Source organism: Metopolophium dirhodum, chromosome 4, assembly GCF_019925205.1.
Source record: "Metopolophium dirhodum isolate CAU chromosome 4, ASM1992520v1, whole genome shotgun sequence".
Classification (NCBI taxonomy): Eukaryota; Metazoa; Arthropoda; class Insecta; order Hemiptera; family Aphididae; genus Metopolophium; species Metopolophium dirhodum.
The window spans coordinates 7,954,616-7,971,986 of record NC_083563.1 but is presented as its reverse complement, the minus strand read 5'-3'; the positions used below and the strand labels follow the sequence as shown (position 1 = coordinate 7,971,986).

General features: G+C 25.5%; 1 protein-coding gene across 1 annotated transcript in view; it reads right to left on the bottom strand.

Annotated features, from left to right (window-relative positions):
• LOC132942573 (leucine-rich repeat-containing G-protein coupled receptor 5) overlaps positions 1–17,371 on the bottom strand; it is an 87,442-nt gene that overhangs the window by 13,535 nt on the left and 56,536 nt on the right. Inside the window, exons 4-8 of the mRNA XM_061011115.1 lie at positions 10,094–10,165; positions 9,416–9,487; positions 8,893–9,036; positions 4,483–4,554; positions 3,188–3,259 (exon numbers count right to left, since the gene is read on the bottom strand). Of these exons, the coding sequence (XP_060867098.1) occupies positions 3,188–3,259; positions 4,483–4,554; positions 8,893–9,036; positions 9,416–9,487; positions 10,094–10,165 (432 nt within the window). The remainder of the gene's footprint in view (positions 1–3,187; positions 3,260–4,482; positions 4,555–8,892; positions 9,037–9,415; positions 9,488–10,093; positions 10,166–17,371) is intronic.

Sequence of the window (17,371 nt, the reverse complement as noted above, 5' to 3'; positions counted from 1 at the left end):
TCTTTAAAACATTTGTCTGTATCTATAATTGTTTTCAAAATTATTGTGCACCCTAATTTTTAGTGTGCACCCCCGGAACCAAAAGTCTGCGCACGCCTATGAAAACAATCCATTCTAATCACCGGACATCAAAATAATGTATCTATTAATTATATTATAATTTGAACAATTATTTACGAGTAGTAATTTGTAATAAATTGTAATATTATTGTAATCTAATATTATGTGTTTAAAAAAATTGTCACCGCAGTTCAAATTCGTTGTTGATTTTCTGATTATTGAGTAAGAAGGAGTATAATATTATTATTATTACCAAACGACCAACTGAAATAAATACGGCGTGTGAGGCTTAATCTTTATTAGGTTTTCATTGAAATTGCGACTCTAACAATGGTCGCAATGTTTTTAAATCTCTCGTGCCTTACGCCTACAATAATAATAATACATAACGCAGGTCCATCGTAAGTGTTGTGTGTGTGTTTTATTTTTTATGTCTCACTATCCACCACGTGAAAATGAATGAAATAAAAGGTGGAGTGCTCGGTTTTATTATCACTCCAGTCGACGATTTGAAACGATTAATCCCCGGAGGGTGGTATCTAGCATTTTTTTTTTTTTTTGTTCAACTTCCGAGAACTCCAGCGTTGTGCGTTATTTGGCTTTCCGGGAAAATGAACCGGAAAGTAGTCAGCGGAAAATCAAAATTATTTTGGCCCACTTAACAACGACTACACAAAAAGTAATACCCAGCCAACTGACCACCACCACCACCACCGTCACATCCACCGCCGCCAACACCATCGCCACGGACAACGACGCCACCGCCGCCGTCGCCGGACCCGCTGCTCGATATCGCTATCAAACAGTACAATAAAAACAATAATAATTCCAAAGTGCCTCTGGCTTAGGTTAAGATAAAAATAATAATAAACAATTTGTACAAAACGGTCTTGATAAAAACAAATCGATTATAATTTATAGTATGATATTATGTAGGTTGAACGTATGAATTGTAGGTACCTATAGAACGTATTTTATGATACCCTCTATACATTAATTGTTGTATATTATATTATTATTTACCATCATAATCTAATTGTATGAATTTTATTCATTGGATTTTCAGTGGAATATACAGCACAATAGGAACGTTGGCATAAATTAAAATCAAAATATTATCAGCATTTCATTATATGTTATCGTGTATAAAAACAAAAAATAAGTGCAATTTTATGTTTGCGAAATTAAAGGTCAGAATAATTATTAAATTTAAATCCACGAATAATTAAAACTTATTACCTCTATAAATAAATTACTATAAAAATTGTATAAAGGTTTTAATTTAATTTTTTTTTTTTGTAATAATAATATGTCTTTGTTTTTGTCAAACATTAAATATAAAAGCAGTTAAAATACAAATCTGAGAGCGACCTTTAAAATACGCGAAAAAATTAATAAATTGTATTAATTAGTCTTAACGATAATTCCTTTGGGAAGGAACAGCTGCAACCGGTACTTCATATAAAATATGTCTAGTCTTTACCATTAAAGATTTCAAAAGTCACTTACAAGATATCTCAAAACTACGCCAGCTGTTATTAAGCACGATTAAAGATTTTCCAAACTATAAATTGGTGTAAAGTAAACTATAAGCTAAATGTGTAAATGGGTAATTATCTCACTAGAAACATTTCATATGTGTTTTTAGGCATTATATTTATGAAAAGTTTGTACTGTATTTAAAATAATATTAAGTTTAATAATTATAAGTTGTACGAAACAAAAATAATTTATGTAAAAACTTAAACAAAACTATATGTAACTACAATACGATGCTATAATATGAAAAATGTATTTATCAAAATATAATCTTATTTTACCAAGAATAAATTATATTTTCTTATTGATAAAGTTATAACTTATTCAAACGATAATTTAATACCTAACTACTATTTTATATTAATTGAGCAGGTACCTACAGGTTAGGACTTATTTATGATGTGATTTGTCTTAATTTTTAAATTGTTTTTATGCATCGGGCACATCACGCAATAAAACCATTCTCAAAATTAAGAGTTTAAACAATTTTTAAATTTAAACAAAATGGTGATAAAAAATATACAGATGACTGGAGTTTATTTGAGTACATAATTTAAATAGTTTATATTTTATATTATTTGTTTTTAAACTGTAAATGTAATACAAATTTATTGGTAAAATAGTATGATACTTACATAAACCAATTCATTCCGTTATACAATCATTGTTAATTTAACGAAACATGTCAGTCAGTATTTACCACGAATTTATTAATTAATTTATATTGACTGTAATACAAACGTTTTGTGGTTTCAGAGTCATGTTTTTAAATTTAAATACATTATAAACTATTTTTCAGATGAAACATTTAAAATTTGTATGTGTCATCTGAATTGTAATGAGGACTTTAGTAAATCAGGTACCCGACGTAATAGCTATAGAATGTCACCTATTATGGTAGTTTTATTAAATGTAAGGAAAAATAAATTACAGAATAGCAAGATGCATTTATATAGGTGTTTTAAAGAACCGTAAAAATATATTTATTTTAATATTGTACACCTTCTATCTACATAATATATTAATTATTCGTTGATACACTTAGGTATCCATTATATAGATCACCTGATCCAAAGAATAATTGAAGTACCTATACTCAAAAAAAAAAAAAAAACAATCAAACGTTTTTAAAAATATTCTGAAGTAATATTACAATAGTTTGCTTTCAAAGAGTAATTAGTTCTTATAGTTATAAAAATAGTAAATCAAAAATGAACCATTTCTAATATTATGATTTTTAAAACCTATATTCAACAGAATTCGCAATATTATGTTTGGAAACAATAAAACCATAATACATAGTTTCAAGAATCAAAATAAACTTGGAATTTTTCTTTTTATTTTTAATGCATTTAAATACTAGTTACGAATATTTATTTTAACGTTGTTTTAGTTACAAAATAAATCAAAATAAACTACCGCTATAAGTAAAATAAATATTATAGATACGTGTCCCCATACCCCATACCAATAAAAATGAAATATAGTTACGAAACCATAGTAAATTAACTACAATAATTGCAATAAGATTAATCTGGACATCTTTTATAATACTATAAAATTAAAAATATTGATGGTTAATACTCACAATATTTTCAAAGAAGTAAGGCTCTCAAACGCAGTTTCATCCACGAATCCGATTTGATTTCTCTTAAGTAGCCTATAAACATAACATTTAATAAGAACTTGTGAAAACTGTCAACAAAAATTATTTATAAGTTAGAACGTTTTATTTTCCATATATATAGGGATTAAGCAAGTTAAAATAAATAACTAATAATAAATTTAAAGTATTTATTTGTTTAAAAATTAAAAACCGTATATTATTATTTATTTAAAATATTTTTGAAAAAAACGTGCCAAAATTTTATAAGTAATTGGCGTATTTATAATAAAATAAATATTTATTTTCATTACATTTTCTAATAACAATATATTTTATAGAATTTTATAATCTTTTAATTAAACAAAACGTGTTTATAATACAAAAATTATAATGAATTCTTTTCATAATACATAAAAGTAGATGCTATTAAATATTAATACATTATTTGAAAAATATATAATGTGTAGGTATCATAACTTATCGCCCTAGATCACGATATAGGCAAACTTATAATACTATGTGTTAAAAATGGTCAAAAATATACTTCAAAATAATATACCGTAAAAATTGTTATTTATAGCTTTTAAAAGTATGTCACAAACAAAAGGCACTTTTAAGTAGGGTTATAAAACTAAATATGTGTGTTTTATGTGTTTAAATTAATAATCCAACACGAGAAAAACAAACAACAAAGAAAAAACATTTATAAATCGATACAATCAAAAATTGTTTTGATTAATGATACATTATCGATACATTGATACTAAGAACATACAATGTTTATGACGATTTTAACATTAAAACTAACCAATAAATAACAATGTATATATTTTATAATATTTGTATAAAGTACTTGGATATATCGATGGATAATTTAAAAAAAAAATGGTAAATAATAAATTTATTTTATGTAACAAACTTTTTAACAATATTTATTAAATAAAAATCAGTATTTTATAAGAAAAATAAAACGTATCAAAACTTCTTAGGATATTATATTTGTGTTTAGTTCCTTATATAAGTTTTATATTGCTGCTGCCATATTTAATATAGAAGTATAGTTGATTCCCGTCATTACATCACTTTTTTTCATCAAAAATAGTTATACGAGTTAATAACTAATAACTAATAAGTATAAGTAACATATTTTGATGTATCAAGATTTATTGCTTGCACGAAATATTTTATAATTAGTTACCCATGTTAATTTGATACACTAATATTAAAATTAATATGAAACAAATTGTAAACCTACAAATAAAAATATTTATACTTACAATATGACCAGATTGGGTAACGAGGAAAACGAGTCATTTGAAATATCTACAATTGAATTACTTCCCAAGTTTCTGTAATTAAATGTTAAGATTAATTCATAATCATATATAGAATATAATATGATCAATTAAGTACACAAATACAAAACATGCAATTAATTTATCAAAACTGTTATTACAATAATAATTATAAAACCACATATCAAAGGGGGTTATTTAAGGGTCCTATAGAATATAGATACAGCCATGCGTAGAGGAATAACAAAATATAAATTAACCTATTTATTTTTAATACGTATTCAATTATTCAATTAGGATAATCATTAAAATAACAACACATAAAAAACAATTTAAAACGTTTATTTATCCAGAAAAGAGTTTACCATGGTCTGTTTTTGTTTCTAATTTTTTTTTTTTTAATGAAAAGTCATAAGATAACGTTAAAAAAAACTGTACGAGTACATTTATTTTCAGTTTAAAGCACACTTTAAACATAATATATAAGTAAGTATTTATTTATTGTAATCGTCATTTATTTTTTTTTTACTGTCCAAACATAATTAATCAAAAAATGTTATACCTACACCATAAAATGATTTGAGTGAAATATAATATTTATTAGGCAACGTTTAATATAATATGTAACACCTACATTGTAGGTTAATTTTCAGAAGAAAAGTACGAAACAAAATAAAAACATTTTCCGTAAACATTATCTGTAATCAAATACTAAAAACCTAACTGTTAAAAAAGTCAACTTAAAGACCATGTAACAAAAAAAGTCAGTCGACCAAAGTAGTGATATCTACATTGAGGCCAAGTATACTCTTTCTTTAGTTAATCACCTAATTTTGCGTATTTTTTAGTTGGTATATGATGTTGTTTATTATTATTACACGCGTTTAGAACTCTCCTCCTTAAAGCGGCACTAGTTTTAAGAAAATTTCAATTTTCAAATTGTTGACTTTACCTATATGACAAACCTTTGTGGCAAATTGCACCTTTCTATCTTTACGGAATGTGCCTTATAATAATTGTGATGATGAATCAGCGAATCAGTGAGTCAGGGAGTCAGTAAGTCAGTGAATCAGTGAGTCAGTGAGTCAGTAAGTCAGTGAGTTAGTAATGCAGTGAGTCAATAACAAAAATGTAAAATTTGAGATTCTTAATAAGCAGCTTGATATTATGGGTCCATTTATATTAGATGTGTGTAGTTCATGAACTATTTGATTCAAAGAGTTGAATCTCAAGGATGAGTTGAATAAGTTAACTCAGTGTGAACCGAATCAGCAACTCACATGAATCTGTGACTAGTATTCCACAGTTCATTTCAAATAATTCTGAATTGGCTCAAATTCATTTACAATTTTACGAAACCTATGCATATTGTATCGTATAATATAATGATATTCATATGAAACTTTGCGAGGGCTATGAGTCAATATGATTTAGTGCTTCGATGGAACTATATAGGTAATTGAGAATCGTTAAAACAGTTTAGATTGGTAATTCAACTCATTTAAGTGAAGTGAACTGAGTTGATTGAGTTGAATAATCTAAACGAGTTGAAATCCTCACCCCGAATTTATATTGTTCTAAGCCATTTGTAGACTCAATAAATGTTTCAAATGTCTAAAGCCATAGAATTCAAGGAGGGTGAGAACAACTGGGTGAATTGGTTCATGTACACAGCCATCTTCTTGAACTTGGCTTGGTGCACTGCCGTGATGTGACCTAACCTCAGATGTGTGGTCTTACTGTCTATTATCTATGGTACGAACCATACAATTATTACATACAAGTTTAATACAATTGCTAAACTAGAGAGTGTCAGACAATCTGGTGACAATACCGTGGATAAAAAAAAATAAAAAAAATATTTGATTGATACCGGCGGGATAATAGAAATTCTTAACATAGGTAATGTCAGTTATACCTAATAGCTGATTAACCACAGTAAACTGGATTGAGCTTCTCAAATACAACTATAATAAGAGATTGTATGGATAACTAACCCAACATCATTGTCGTAAAGGACTTTCAATACAATTCCTTTCGTACTAAATTTCCGATGCCTATTGGTAAGAAAATAACAGAGACTATGTTAAACTCGTTAGTTTCTTGACAACTGAAATCTTATACGTCAGAAAGCTGAAGTTATTTCACTGAATATTAAAGATAATAATTACATTAAACTGTGTGAATTTTTATTAACGTTTACGATTCAATAAACCACATTTTGTTTGAAATTTAACTCTGAACATGTCGATCGAAGTTATTACATATTTGTATTGTATAATATAATCTCTGTGAACTGTAAGAACTTAATACATAAGACATTGTGTAGTGAGGAATTTATAAAGTCGTATAAAATCGAATACCTTTTCTCAAAATGAGAATAAACAATAAATACATTATTTTATTGTTTTTATCATAAAATCATGTGTACAAATATGAATGAAATGGTTTAAACTTTTATAAATCACCAGTTTAGCGGATTTCGAATTAATAACCTACGTATTAAAGCTATAAATTAATGTAAAAATGTATATTTCGCTTAGCGGAAAAGTCAAATTATAGAATAAATAATAATTAAATTAACTAAATATATTTATATATTATGCATATCAAGCAGTGAATAAATAGATAACGCCTTTTCACATTTATGGCTGTTTGCGAACGATGTATCAATAAATTTAAATTACTGTTTTCGATAATTTTTTTCTAATATTTTTACGTTTACAGTTTCAATAGTATACAATAAAAATCATAAACTGAATTTAATTTATTGAATTATAGTATTGAAACGTTGAGTTAATTACAACGAAAATTCTATTCCACGTCCTTTTTTTTTATCATCGATGTAGCGGCCCTTTATAGAAAAAAAATAAAAAGATAGGAATAGAAATGCAACTGAATAAAATAATAACAACAAAAAATCCTAAATAATAAAGTTTTCTCGTCACGCAACGCAGCCACTTGGCCCCTAAGGGGATTTTTATCGAGTCGCAAAACTGGCGACATGTGTACTAACAATAAAACCTGATCTTGTTCCTATTTTAACATCATCGAATCATATGCATGTCTGAAGAGACACGAGATGTCGAATTCATATAAACCTAATTTCCAACATGCAACTTTATTTTTACAAAATATTTAAAAATACAAAGAACGCCCACGATAAATCAATAAATTACAATTTTTTACATTGGTATTATATTTTTCGACGGATGTTCATATTATCAATGATAATAATTTCGTTTATTGATTTAACACAGTGTTGTCAAAACGGAAGTTTTATTGTAACTATGTATAAACCACAATAATGAGAAAACAAAATACTGTTAAACTTTAAATAAACCCGAAAACCATTTAACAAATATAACTATAGTTAGTACTAATAAAATTATAATGCTGTTAATCTATTCATAGTAGGTATTCACGATGTAATTAGAAACTTGATGAAACATTAAAAACAATTCATAACTAAAATAGCATTTGTTGGCTCAACTTTTAAAAAGTGAGTGTACCTACCTCGTAAATTAATAATTTATAAGGATTAACATATTTTACAACCTGACATTAAGTATGGGACTAAATATTATGTCGTTTTGCGTACAAAAAAATTTAACGAAACGTATATTTTTTCTGTTAAGATGTAACCGAAGATTTTCAATTATTTATTCTTGTCGATTGTATTTCATATAACTACGTTTACTATATGATATGATATTATATTATATTACAACAGTATAATATAGTTATCTCAAATGATTTATGATACCTACGCATGAATGCATCATTATTGCATAAACTTAGCGCCTTACTGTTACAATTTTAAATTTAACAAAATATATTTCGTCACCATCTTGTATTCTGTGACCGATTTCAGGGTGTGCAACGTATGGATGTTGGATCCCCTTTGTGTATTTTTTAAATTCTAAGAAATTATGACATATTTATGGATTGGTGTTTTTGCAAAAAAAAAGAATAACCGAGCCTATAGTAGTCGGCGATTTTTTTACGATGAATGATGTTAAGGAACGATAATATAATAACTAATGCTCAAAACACACTAAATATACTAAATTATTATAAGCTAAATATACAATATTATTGGAACTGATTTTGTCTGTTTTTTTAAGGGCTGTGGTTGGCGGTTAGGTGCTAATGGGTTATTAACCAGTAATTTAGTACCTATTAACTACGACAGGTTGGTAGTTAAAAATATGACGGTTAATGCCTTTGCCCTGACTTATATTGTCAGCAAAAAAACAATTCAAGATTTATTTAAATATTTTATGATTACATTTCCAAAGTTAATTACAATCTAGTTTTATTGTATTTAAGAACTCATAAATTAATCATCAATACTTGTTAATAACCAAATAAATATGAATAGGTACTCACAATGCTTCTAAGGTAGGGACTAGGCTTAACGCTTGTTTAGGAACTTTGGTGAGTTTGTTATTTTCCAGTCGGAGATTCCTCAATTGAGATAGTTGGTCGAAGCACTGATCGTCGATCTCAGTCAAATGGTTTTGATCCAGCTGTCTAAAAACGAAAACAAAATAGTTTTTAAAAATAAACTAAATAAATAAAAAATAAAACTGGCACTGTTTATCTTGCAACGGTTATAATATATATATATAATAATATTTACTCTGTTACCTAAACGTGTGAATCGTATGTTTAAAAAAATACTACCACAAAGGATAGTTCTTGTTTTTCATAGTCCTAAATTTCGTTAGGTTTTTATACTTTCTTTACTTTCTCCACAACCGTAGGCTGTAGAAACCAACCACCATTTAGGATAAACACCGCAGAAATGGTGCACCAAAAAGCTTTAATACGACAACGATAAGGTTTATGCTAATGCTTTTAGGATAAAGAACATGGCAAACGGAAAAAACTATGTGAATTTTATTCTTACAAGGACGACAGTTGTCTGAAACTCTGGAATGTTTCACATGGCGCCCGGACAAGCTGACATTTCTGGAACGACCTATATGAAAAAAAAAAAAAATAGTGGTAATACGTTAGTTTCTATACTTATGTAAACTTTTTTTTTATACACCGTCTAAGTCCATCTTTGCGTAATGGATTTCAATTCATATTATATATATTTTTTTAACCAAGCATTTCGATTTTTTTATGAATTCTATTATTTCCAAAGAAAAGGAAATCGTCACAACCGTAAATTCCCGTTTCAATGGCTCTGGGAAAAAAAGTAAAGTTTTGGACTGCATCCAGTCTTTTGATAATAATTGCCTTTGAATTTCTGTGGAGAGGTGTTTGTTAATCGAATGAGAGAATAAAAGGCATAGATAAATTTATTATGGAAGCAAAACGAGTTGACAAAAATAAAAAAATTACCAATGAACGATTTAGAAGTTTAATGGACTGTATTTTAAGAATTTATTATAGATTTGGGACAAAATTTGTCATGCTTAGAATGAATGTTTGGCATCCCTCCACGATTTGAATATGCTTAGGGAGTGTGAAAATTATAATATATAATATATATAACAATTATTGATATAGATAATATTATATAATATGTGTGAATTATCTGTATCATATTATTATTAATCACTATAAAACTACTTACAGTCGTTTTAATCGTATATTGTTTAGAAATGCCCCGGGGTGTATCTCTTGAATAGGATTATCAGCTAATACCCTGAAACAATGAAAATAAATATCAGCATCAATGTAATGTTTTAACAAAATTTTATAAATTTCCTATGTGATAAAGATATTGATCAAATAATATATTATACAGTATACAGTACAGTATACAAATATTATTTGTTATCATAAAAAAAATATTCTTATATTATTTATTTATTTATATCAACATTTCAACAAAATTCAATATGGAAGTTGAAAATCTATCATACGAGTAGGTATACCCACAGTTGGAATAAAATGATAAAATATAATCTTATTGAAGTCATAAATCATTCCGAATGGTCACCTCTTTTTTAAGGATTCTATATTTTGTAAAAATCTCAAATTTATTATATTTTATCTATTGAAAACTTTTTTTTAATTATATCAATCTTAAACATTTATAGTCAATATGTATTATTATAGTGTGCCAATAATACAAAATATATTTATAAATATTAAATAATGATTGTTATTTTTATTATTTATCAAATAATTCTAAACGGAGATTGAAACATAATTTAAAAATAGCCAAATTAATTGTATTAAAAAAAAAAACACTCAATAAATAACCTGTTTTAGTTTTACATAATATATCATAAAAACGAAAACAAAATTGAGTGTTTTTGAAAGTTTTAATAAATGTTTCTTTATTTTTACGGTATTAACAGTTTTATAACAGCTCACAATAATTCTAAATTACACTATTATATGCTTTTATTGCTGTATCTTAGGTTGATTTTATATGGTCAAATAATCCAGTACGATATAAACATTTTAGTACGACAAATATCATAAATACATAAATGTATAAATTGTAAGTAAAAATATGAAATATATATTTAAAGACTCCAAGTTTGTGATACATTTTTAATATTATTTTTTTTTATAATTTTATTTTATACACTTATTATAAATGATAAATGTTCTAATAATTATTTGGTTATAACTAAATAGTTAATACTATACATTATAGATGTAGACGATGTAGTCGATTTGATGTATAATAAAGGTATATTTTACATGAATACGATTTTATTACAAAACACAATATTATAATATCACTAGGTGAATCCTGTTAACATTTCATTGAACATTTCAAGATACCTATTATGAATTTGCAGTTGAATTAAAATGTAATAAAGATATAAAGTTTTTTTTTTATGTAATAAACGATTTCAAGAATTAATGATTTATAATTTATAACTACAAATATAACACAATAATATATTATTATACCGCCTATTGTATAGACAAGTTATAATATTGATACTATAATATACTTAAATAATTATAAATCACAATTTATCAAACAGAACTAAGTATAATTTGTTTTATTTTTCCTATAAATTATAATATTCACATTATTAATAATAATTTAAATAAACATAAATTAATGTTTATTTACTACTGCACATCGTTAAGGTACAAGTTGAATTATTATACTATTATCATTAGATACTAGATAAATATTACTTCAATAGTTTTTAAATATATTATATTTGTTGTCAATTTGACATTTTTAATTAAAAATATTTTATGACATTTATTACTTATTAGCATAACTTGGGAAAACCCAAAAAATTAATGTTTATTTTTAATGACATTCACGGTTTCAGATATTTGTTTAAATGTATATTATACATTATATTTTTGTTTGTAATGGCATAAATTAGGTATGAAAAAAAGTAGGAAAAATAACCTAATAAAGGTCATAATATAATAAAAGTTACAGTGAAATAGGGTTTTGATGTTTAAAAGTTAAAATATATATATCCAAGCAAATGATGAAATTTCGGAAAATACTTTAGTGGCAGTGTTACAATAGTATACAACTAAAATATGAGATAGAAGAAAACTTCTCAAATAAAAATAATATCTATAGGTACATTAGAAGGTTTAAAATTATGATTTCGAGGACATTAATAAACTGTGTAACTATACAATACAATTCGATGATCGTATCATACATTTTCGGTGTAATAATATTTTCTAAGTATAATGTACGAAATTGTTTGAAACTTAAAAAAAAAACAATTATTTATTAAAACATCGAAACTTTTTCCCGTCTCTACTACACATTTGATGCAATATTGAATATAATATTATACGTATGATGTATGATGCGAATATATTGTGTACATGCAGTGGATGTTTGGTAGCACTATAAATTTGCATTGCTTTTCCCTTTGTTATGATGATTTTTTTCTAATGTAGAAAATTTAGCAGATTATGGATGCGTTATAATATGTGCTATAACAACGCATCACTAAAAATATCCATATTGACCTATTAATAACGATAATAGTATTATGATTTATAAATTCACGATAAGATCAAAATGTATTAACTCCTTTGAAATAATTAAAATAACACATTTTTATTTTGCTGAATCTTTTGAAATAAAAACCGAAAATGTCTTGATCAATGTACTTTATATATAAATAATAAAAAAAAAGATTGTAACACAGTTCAAATTGTTTGAAGCAGACATACAACTGTACATATTTTACAAGAAAAAAATGTTTAAAAATGTATAATTATAATGTTTATTTTTCCGGTTTTTAATTTTTTTTTTTTTTAAAGATACCTAGGCTTTATTATTAATTTAATTATTTGAAATACAATACTTTTCATTTAACTTTGATGTATACGCACTAAGCAGTATTGAGAGTTGAACAAATAGTTTTTTATTAGTCAGTTTTTAAATACCTACTCTTTTCCCCTCCCTGTCAATATAAAGCTTAAATCGTTATTTTTAAATATTTGAATTTCTTACTCTTAAATGTGACGTTATACATACTTTGAATTATGTGTAAACATTTTAAAATAAAACATATAAGTCGTTCAAGGAAATTAGTGTTTGTGTCAAAAAAATCATTGTGTGGAAATGTAATTATTTTTTTTTTTCAATAAAACTTTAGTTGACGCTTCTGAGGAGTTTTATAAATGTAATAGAAGCTTAGTGCTTCTACATTGTATTGCTAGATGCGAATGATGAATGATCGAACATTTAGCATTTTTATTAATATTAGAGTGAAGGAAAAATGTAATTTATTGTTAGACAATAGCACTACACAACAAACTTATAAGTGTTATGATACCTAAATGTTATGTAATACGAACAAAAGAATGTCACACCCATACTACAATCTTTTATTTTAAGTTTTATTGTAATAATAATAACAATGTACCAACATAAGGTACCGAACAATTTTATTAAAAGCTGTGTTATTTGATTTTACATAATGAAATTAATATTTCTAAATATATCGTCGTAAGTTTTTAATTCATCACCAAATAAAAGTGTTTTTCTACAATTAAAAAAAAAATGAAGGGTTCGTAATATATATTATAATAAATTGTTCTTTTTCCCAATTAAAATATTCAATATTTAGAAACAATAAATTCAAAACAAATTATATTTCCAAACTTAAATTTATTTATCTTTTCAGCCATGTTTATCTAGGTAACACCTAGTATACATTTCATGGAAAAAACATCGACCAACCTATTGATTAAAAGAATAAGTTTCATTTATTTTTTAACTAGGTACCTAATCTCTATTTCGCTTCAACGACTTGGCCATTAGCTCTACATACATTTACATTAAAATATGTTTTATCTATTGCTTTATTATAGCATTCGGTATCACTTTTACAACTTGAAATTCTTAATGAATGCAAACATTAATAAATGTACATGCACAAATCATAGATGATACATGTATTATATTATTCTGGTGTTTTTTTCGTTTTATAAAATGTCTAAGTTTTACGAAAATTCCGTAATATTTACATTTCTGTTAACTTGTATTTCATATCATAAAGAATATACCTATACTTTTAATAAAGAAAAATAAATAAAGAATCTTTTATACTCTTGTATAGTATATTGCTTGGTATTATAGTACTATGTGTTCATAATTGTGCATGAAATATTATTGGACAAACCATATTTTTCCAAACTGTATATACATTATTGCATAAAGTATAATGGCGTGGTAATAATTTATGTCATTAACTACCTAACGAATATTGTTAAGTTTACTACTATGTATGTGTACTTTTTTATTAGGTATGTCGTGGGTATTTGAAAATGGTTCTAATATTATTTTATGATTATGTATATTAAGTTATTATTACTATAGAATATTTTAATTGTATTATAAAATAATACATATTATATAATATATATATTATTTGATGGCCATCAAAATGTTAATACCTAAATATCTGATCCTTCTCGATTTGTAGTCTTATTTATTTTATACAATTAAAAACACGTACAGTTATAATATTACATTTAATTCGAATTACATTTTACATTATGTAGGCATAATATGAAATTACGAAATTATTAAACCAATGTGTAGAGTTTTACATACCCACCAACTTAGTTATCATAAGTACAAATCATTATATATTTATTTGTTTTAGTAAAATACTTTAATACACTGCCAATTCATCCATATTTGACAGCAAACAACGGTTACTTATCAATTATTGCCGAGAAACGTTTAAAAACCACTTATAGTTTGTTACGAAGATATTATGACGTGTATATAAAAGGGTAATTTATAATAATTATGTATACAAATTGTTGAGCAATATAATATTATATTGTAATAAAACTGAATGACGTGATGAATTATGAAAAGTGTTTGACGATTTTGCTCAAAACGTCTCCGAGTTCAATCAATCAACTTTGTTCTGAATACAATTTGATAACTTAATGTTCGTCATAATATTATCGTAATATTATTTCGTAAAAGAAAACTTTTCCGTTTACCACGACGGTCCTTCAAATATCGCTAACACTAGTCCTTGTACGTCTTATTGTACTTCGTATAAATGTATTTCTGTACGAGACTCTAGAGCCACATATATACACAAAAAGGATTAGGGTATGTTTTTGGATTGGGGGTGGAGACGTTTGGTCGTTTTGATTAGGTTATGGGCGTGCATTTCTATAACATAGATGTGTGTGTGTGTGTGTGTGTGTGTGTGTGTGTGTTATATATGATTGCCACTCTCGTCTATGTTTTCGTTCACTGTTCGGTCATTTTCTCGTGGGACATATTATAAAACGTTTTAAAACGCTGCAGTGTATATTTTAATGTACATAATGTTAATGAACATTTATATGAATAAGTTGAATGTGAAATGTTAAATGGACTCCCCAGACGGTCTTGGCCGTTTTTAAAACTCACAAGTACATCTCGTTAAAATATAATGCAAATGTTATTACCTATATAATAACGATATGTGAGTTGCTATTCATCATGTGGTTGAGTTTTACTCACAACCCTACACCGTGAAATAATCATATTTTGTATGAGCTAAACATGATAATATAATATACATTTTTATTGATGGAACAAAACTTGATAATTTTATTAGGAATATAATAATTTCATAAAGGGTTAATATTTAAAGAAACATAAGTGAATGGAAATTAATTGAATTCGATATACATATAAATTATAACTGTTTATTAATATTATTTTTATAAAATTTAAAACATAAATTCAATAATAATGTTAAAATGTCTAAAATTATAATTTAATATACATTTCATAGTGTATTAAATTACTTTGCATCACAATGTTAATATCAAGCACATGATTAATGACTTATAGTAAAGAGCAGTAGTGTAGAACCATTAAAATGGTGAGTAAGGTAAAATGTTCTAAAAAGGGCCCACCTGAACTTGACAAAAATATAGGTACTTAGAGAAGATAACATAGGTATGACAAAAGGTTGGATAAACTATCGTGTTAAATAACTTGAAATTCCAATTTTAAATTTATAAATTATCTATGTTTTAATTACAAAAATACTTCATTAAAACTAAAAAGCAGCAGCAGCAAATTTAAATAGTATAATGATATAGAATAAACATATTTTTTAGAAGGGTATGTTTAAAATCACACTTGTGTTAAATTCATAATGAGTAAACTAAAAAATTAAATTTTAAAAATATCTCCAAAAAATGATTTTTAATCAATATATTAAAATTCATCTTGACGTTTTTCGAACACTATTCCTAACCGAAAAAATATTTACAAAAAAATATCGAAATTGAATTTAAAAATACCCTTGAAAACAAACAAATTCCAAGCTCACTAAGTATCTGAAAGATTGTACGTAACGTACAATTTTTTCGAAACACAAATTTGTTTATATTTTACCATTGTCTTACAGAAAAACAAAAATATTTACCAAATCCTTAATCTTATGTAAGTCTTAAAAATATGATTATGAAATATTATGGAATATTATATAATATCATTTTCCACACATATTCTAAGTATGATATAGAAAATATAGGTACTAAATATACTATTATATATTAATTTTCTTTAACAATATTCACATACTTATATTTCAATAAATGTTAAAATATAATTTACCTAAATGTATACATATAAAAAAAAAAACTGTAACTAATGGCATTTGCAGCCGATGTAATTTAAGATCAATAAAAAAAAAAAAATTTTAAAATACAATTTAATTGTACAGTTTAATGTCCATAATATGCATAGTCAATTTATGTGTCGCATTAAACATGTCTTATGCGACACGTACTTAACTATGCATAAGTATCTAACGAAAACAAAATCAATGTATTAGTTTAACTATTAATGATGTAAAAATATGTTTGATAATAATGTTATTTTAAATAAATGCAATGGAAATCATAGAAAAAAAATGCAATAACTGTCCCAAATACACAAAAGTTAATTATTTCACATTTGCGTGTTTATAAAATGCAATAAGATTACTTCTTTGCAATTTTTTTTTGAGAAAATTACACTTAAAAGCTTAGTAAAAAGAAAATTATAATAAAATTAACAATAAAATATAAAATATCCCTCTAGTAAAATATTCTACAAAATATAATAAACATTTTTTGTAAGTATGTAATACACTAATATAGTAATATACATTCCACCTAATTTTAATTAACCAATCAATCATTCAGTTTTTTGATTTTTAAGATTTTATTTTTTAATACACGCAAAGTTTATAACGAATATTACATAATTATTTTCGATTAAGATCACTGTTGCAGAAACAGCTAATTAGGCTTGACACTTTATTTGTGATATAATGTTTGAAAAAGTAAACCATCACATTTTAAAAACAAATCTTGGTGCGAAGTTCTGTTGAAATTACAGTGGCTTAAATTTCTTAATTTCTTCAAAACTTCT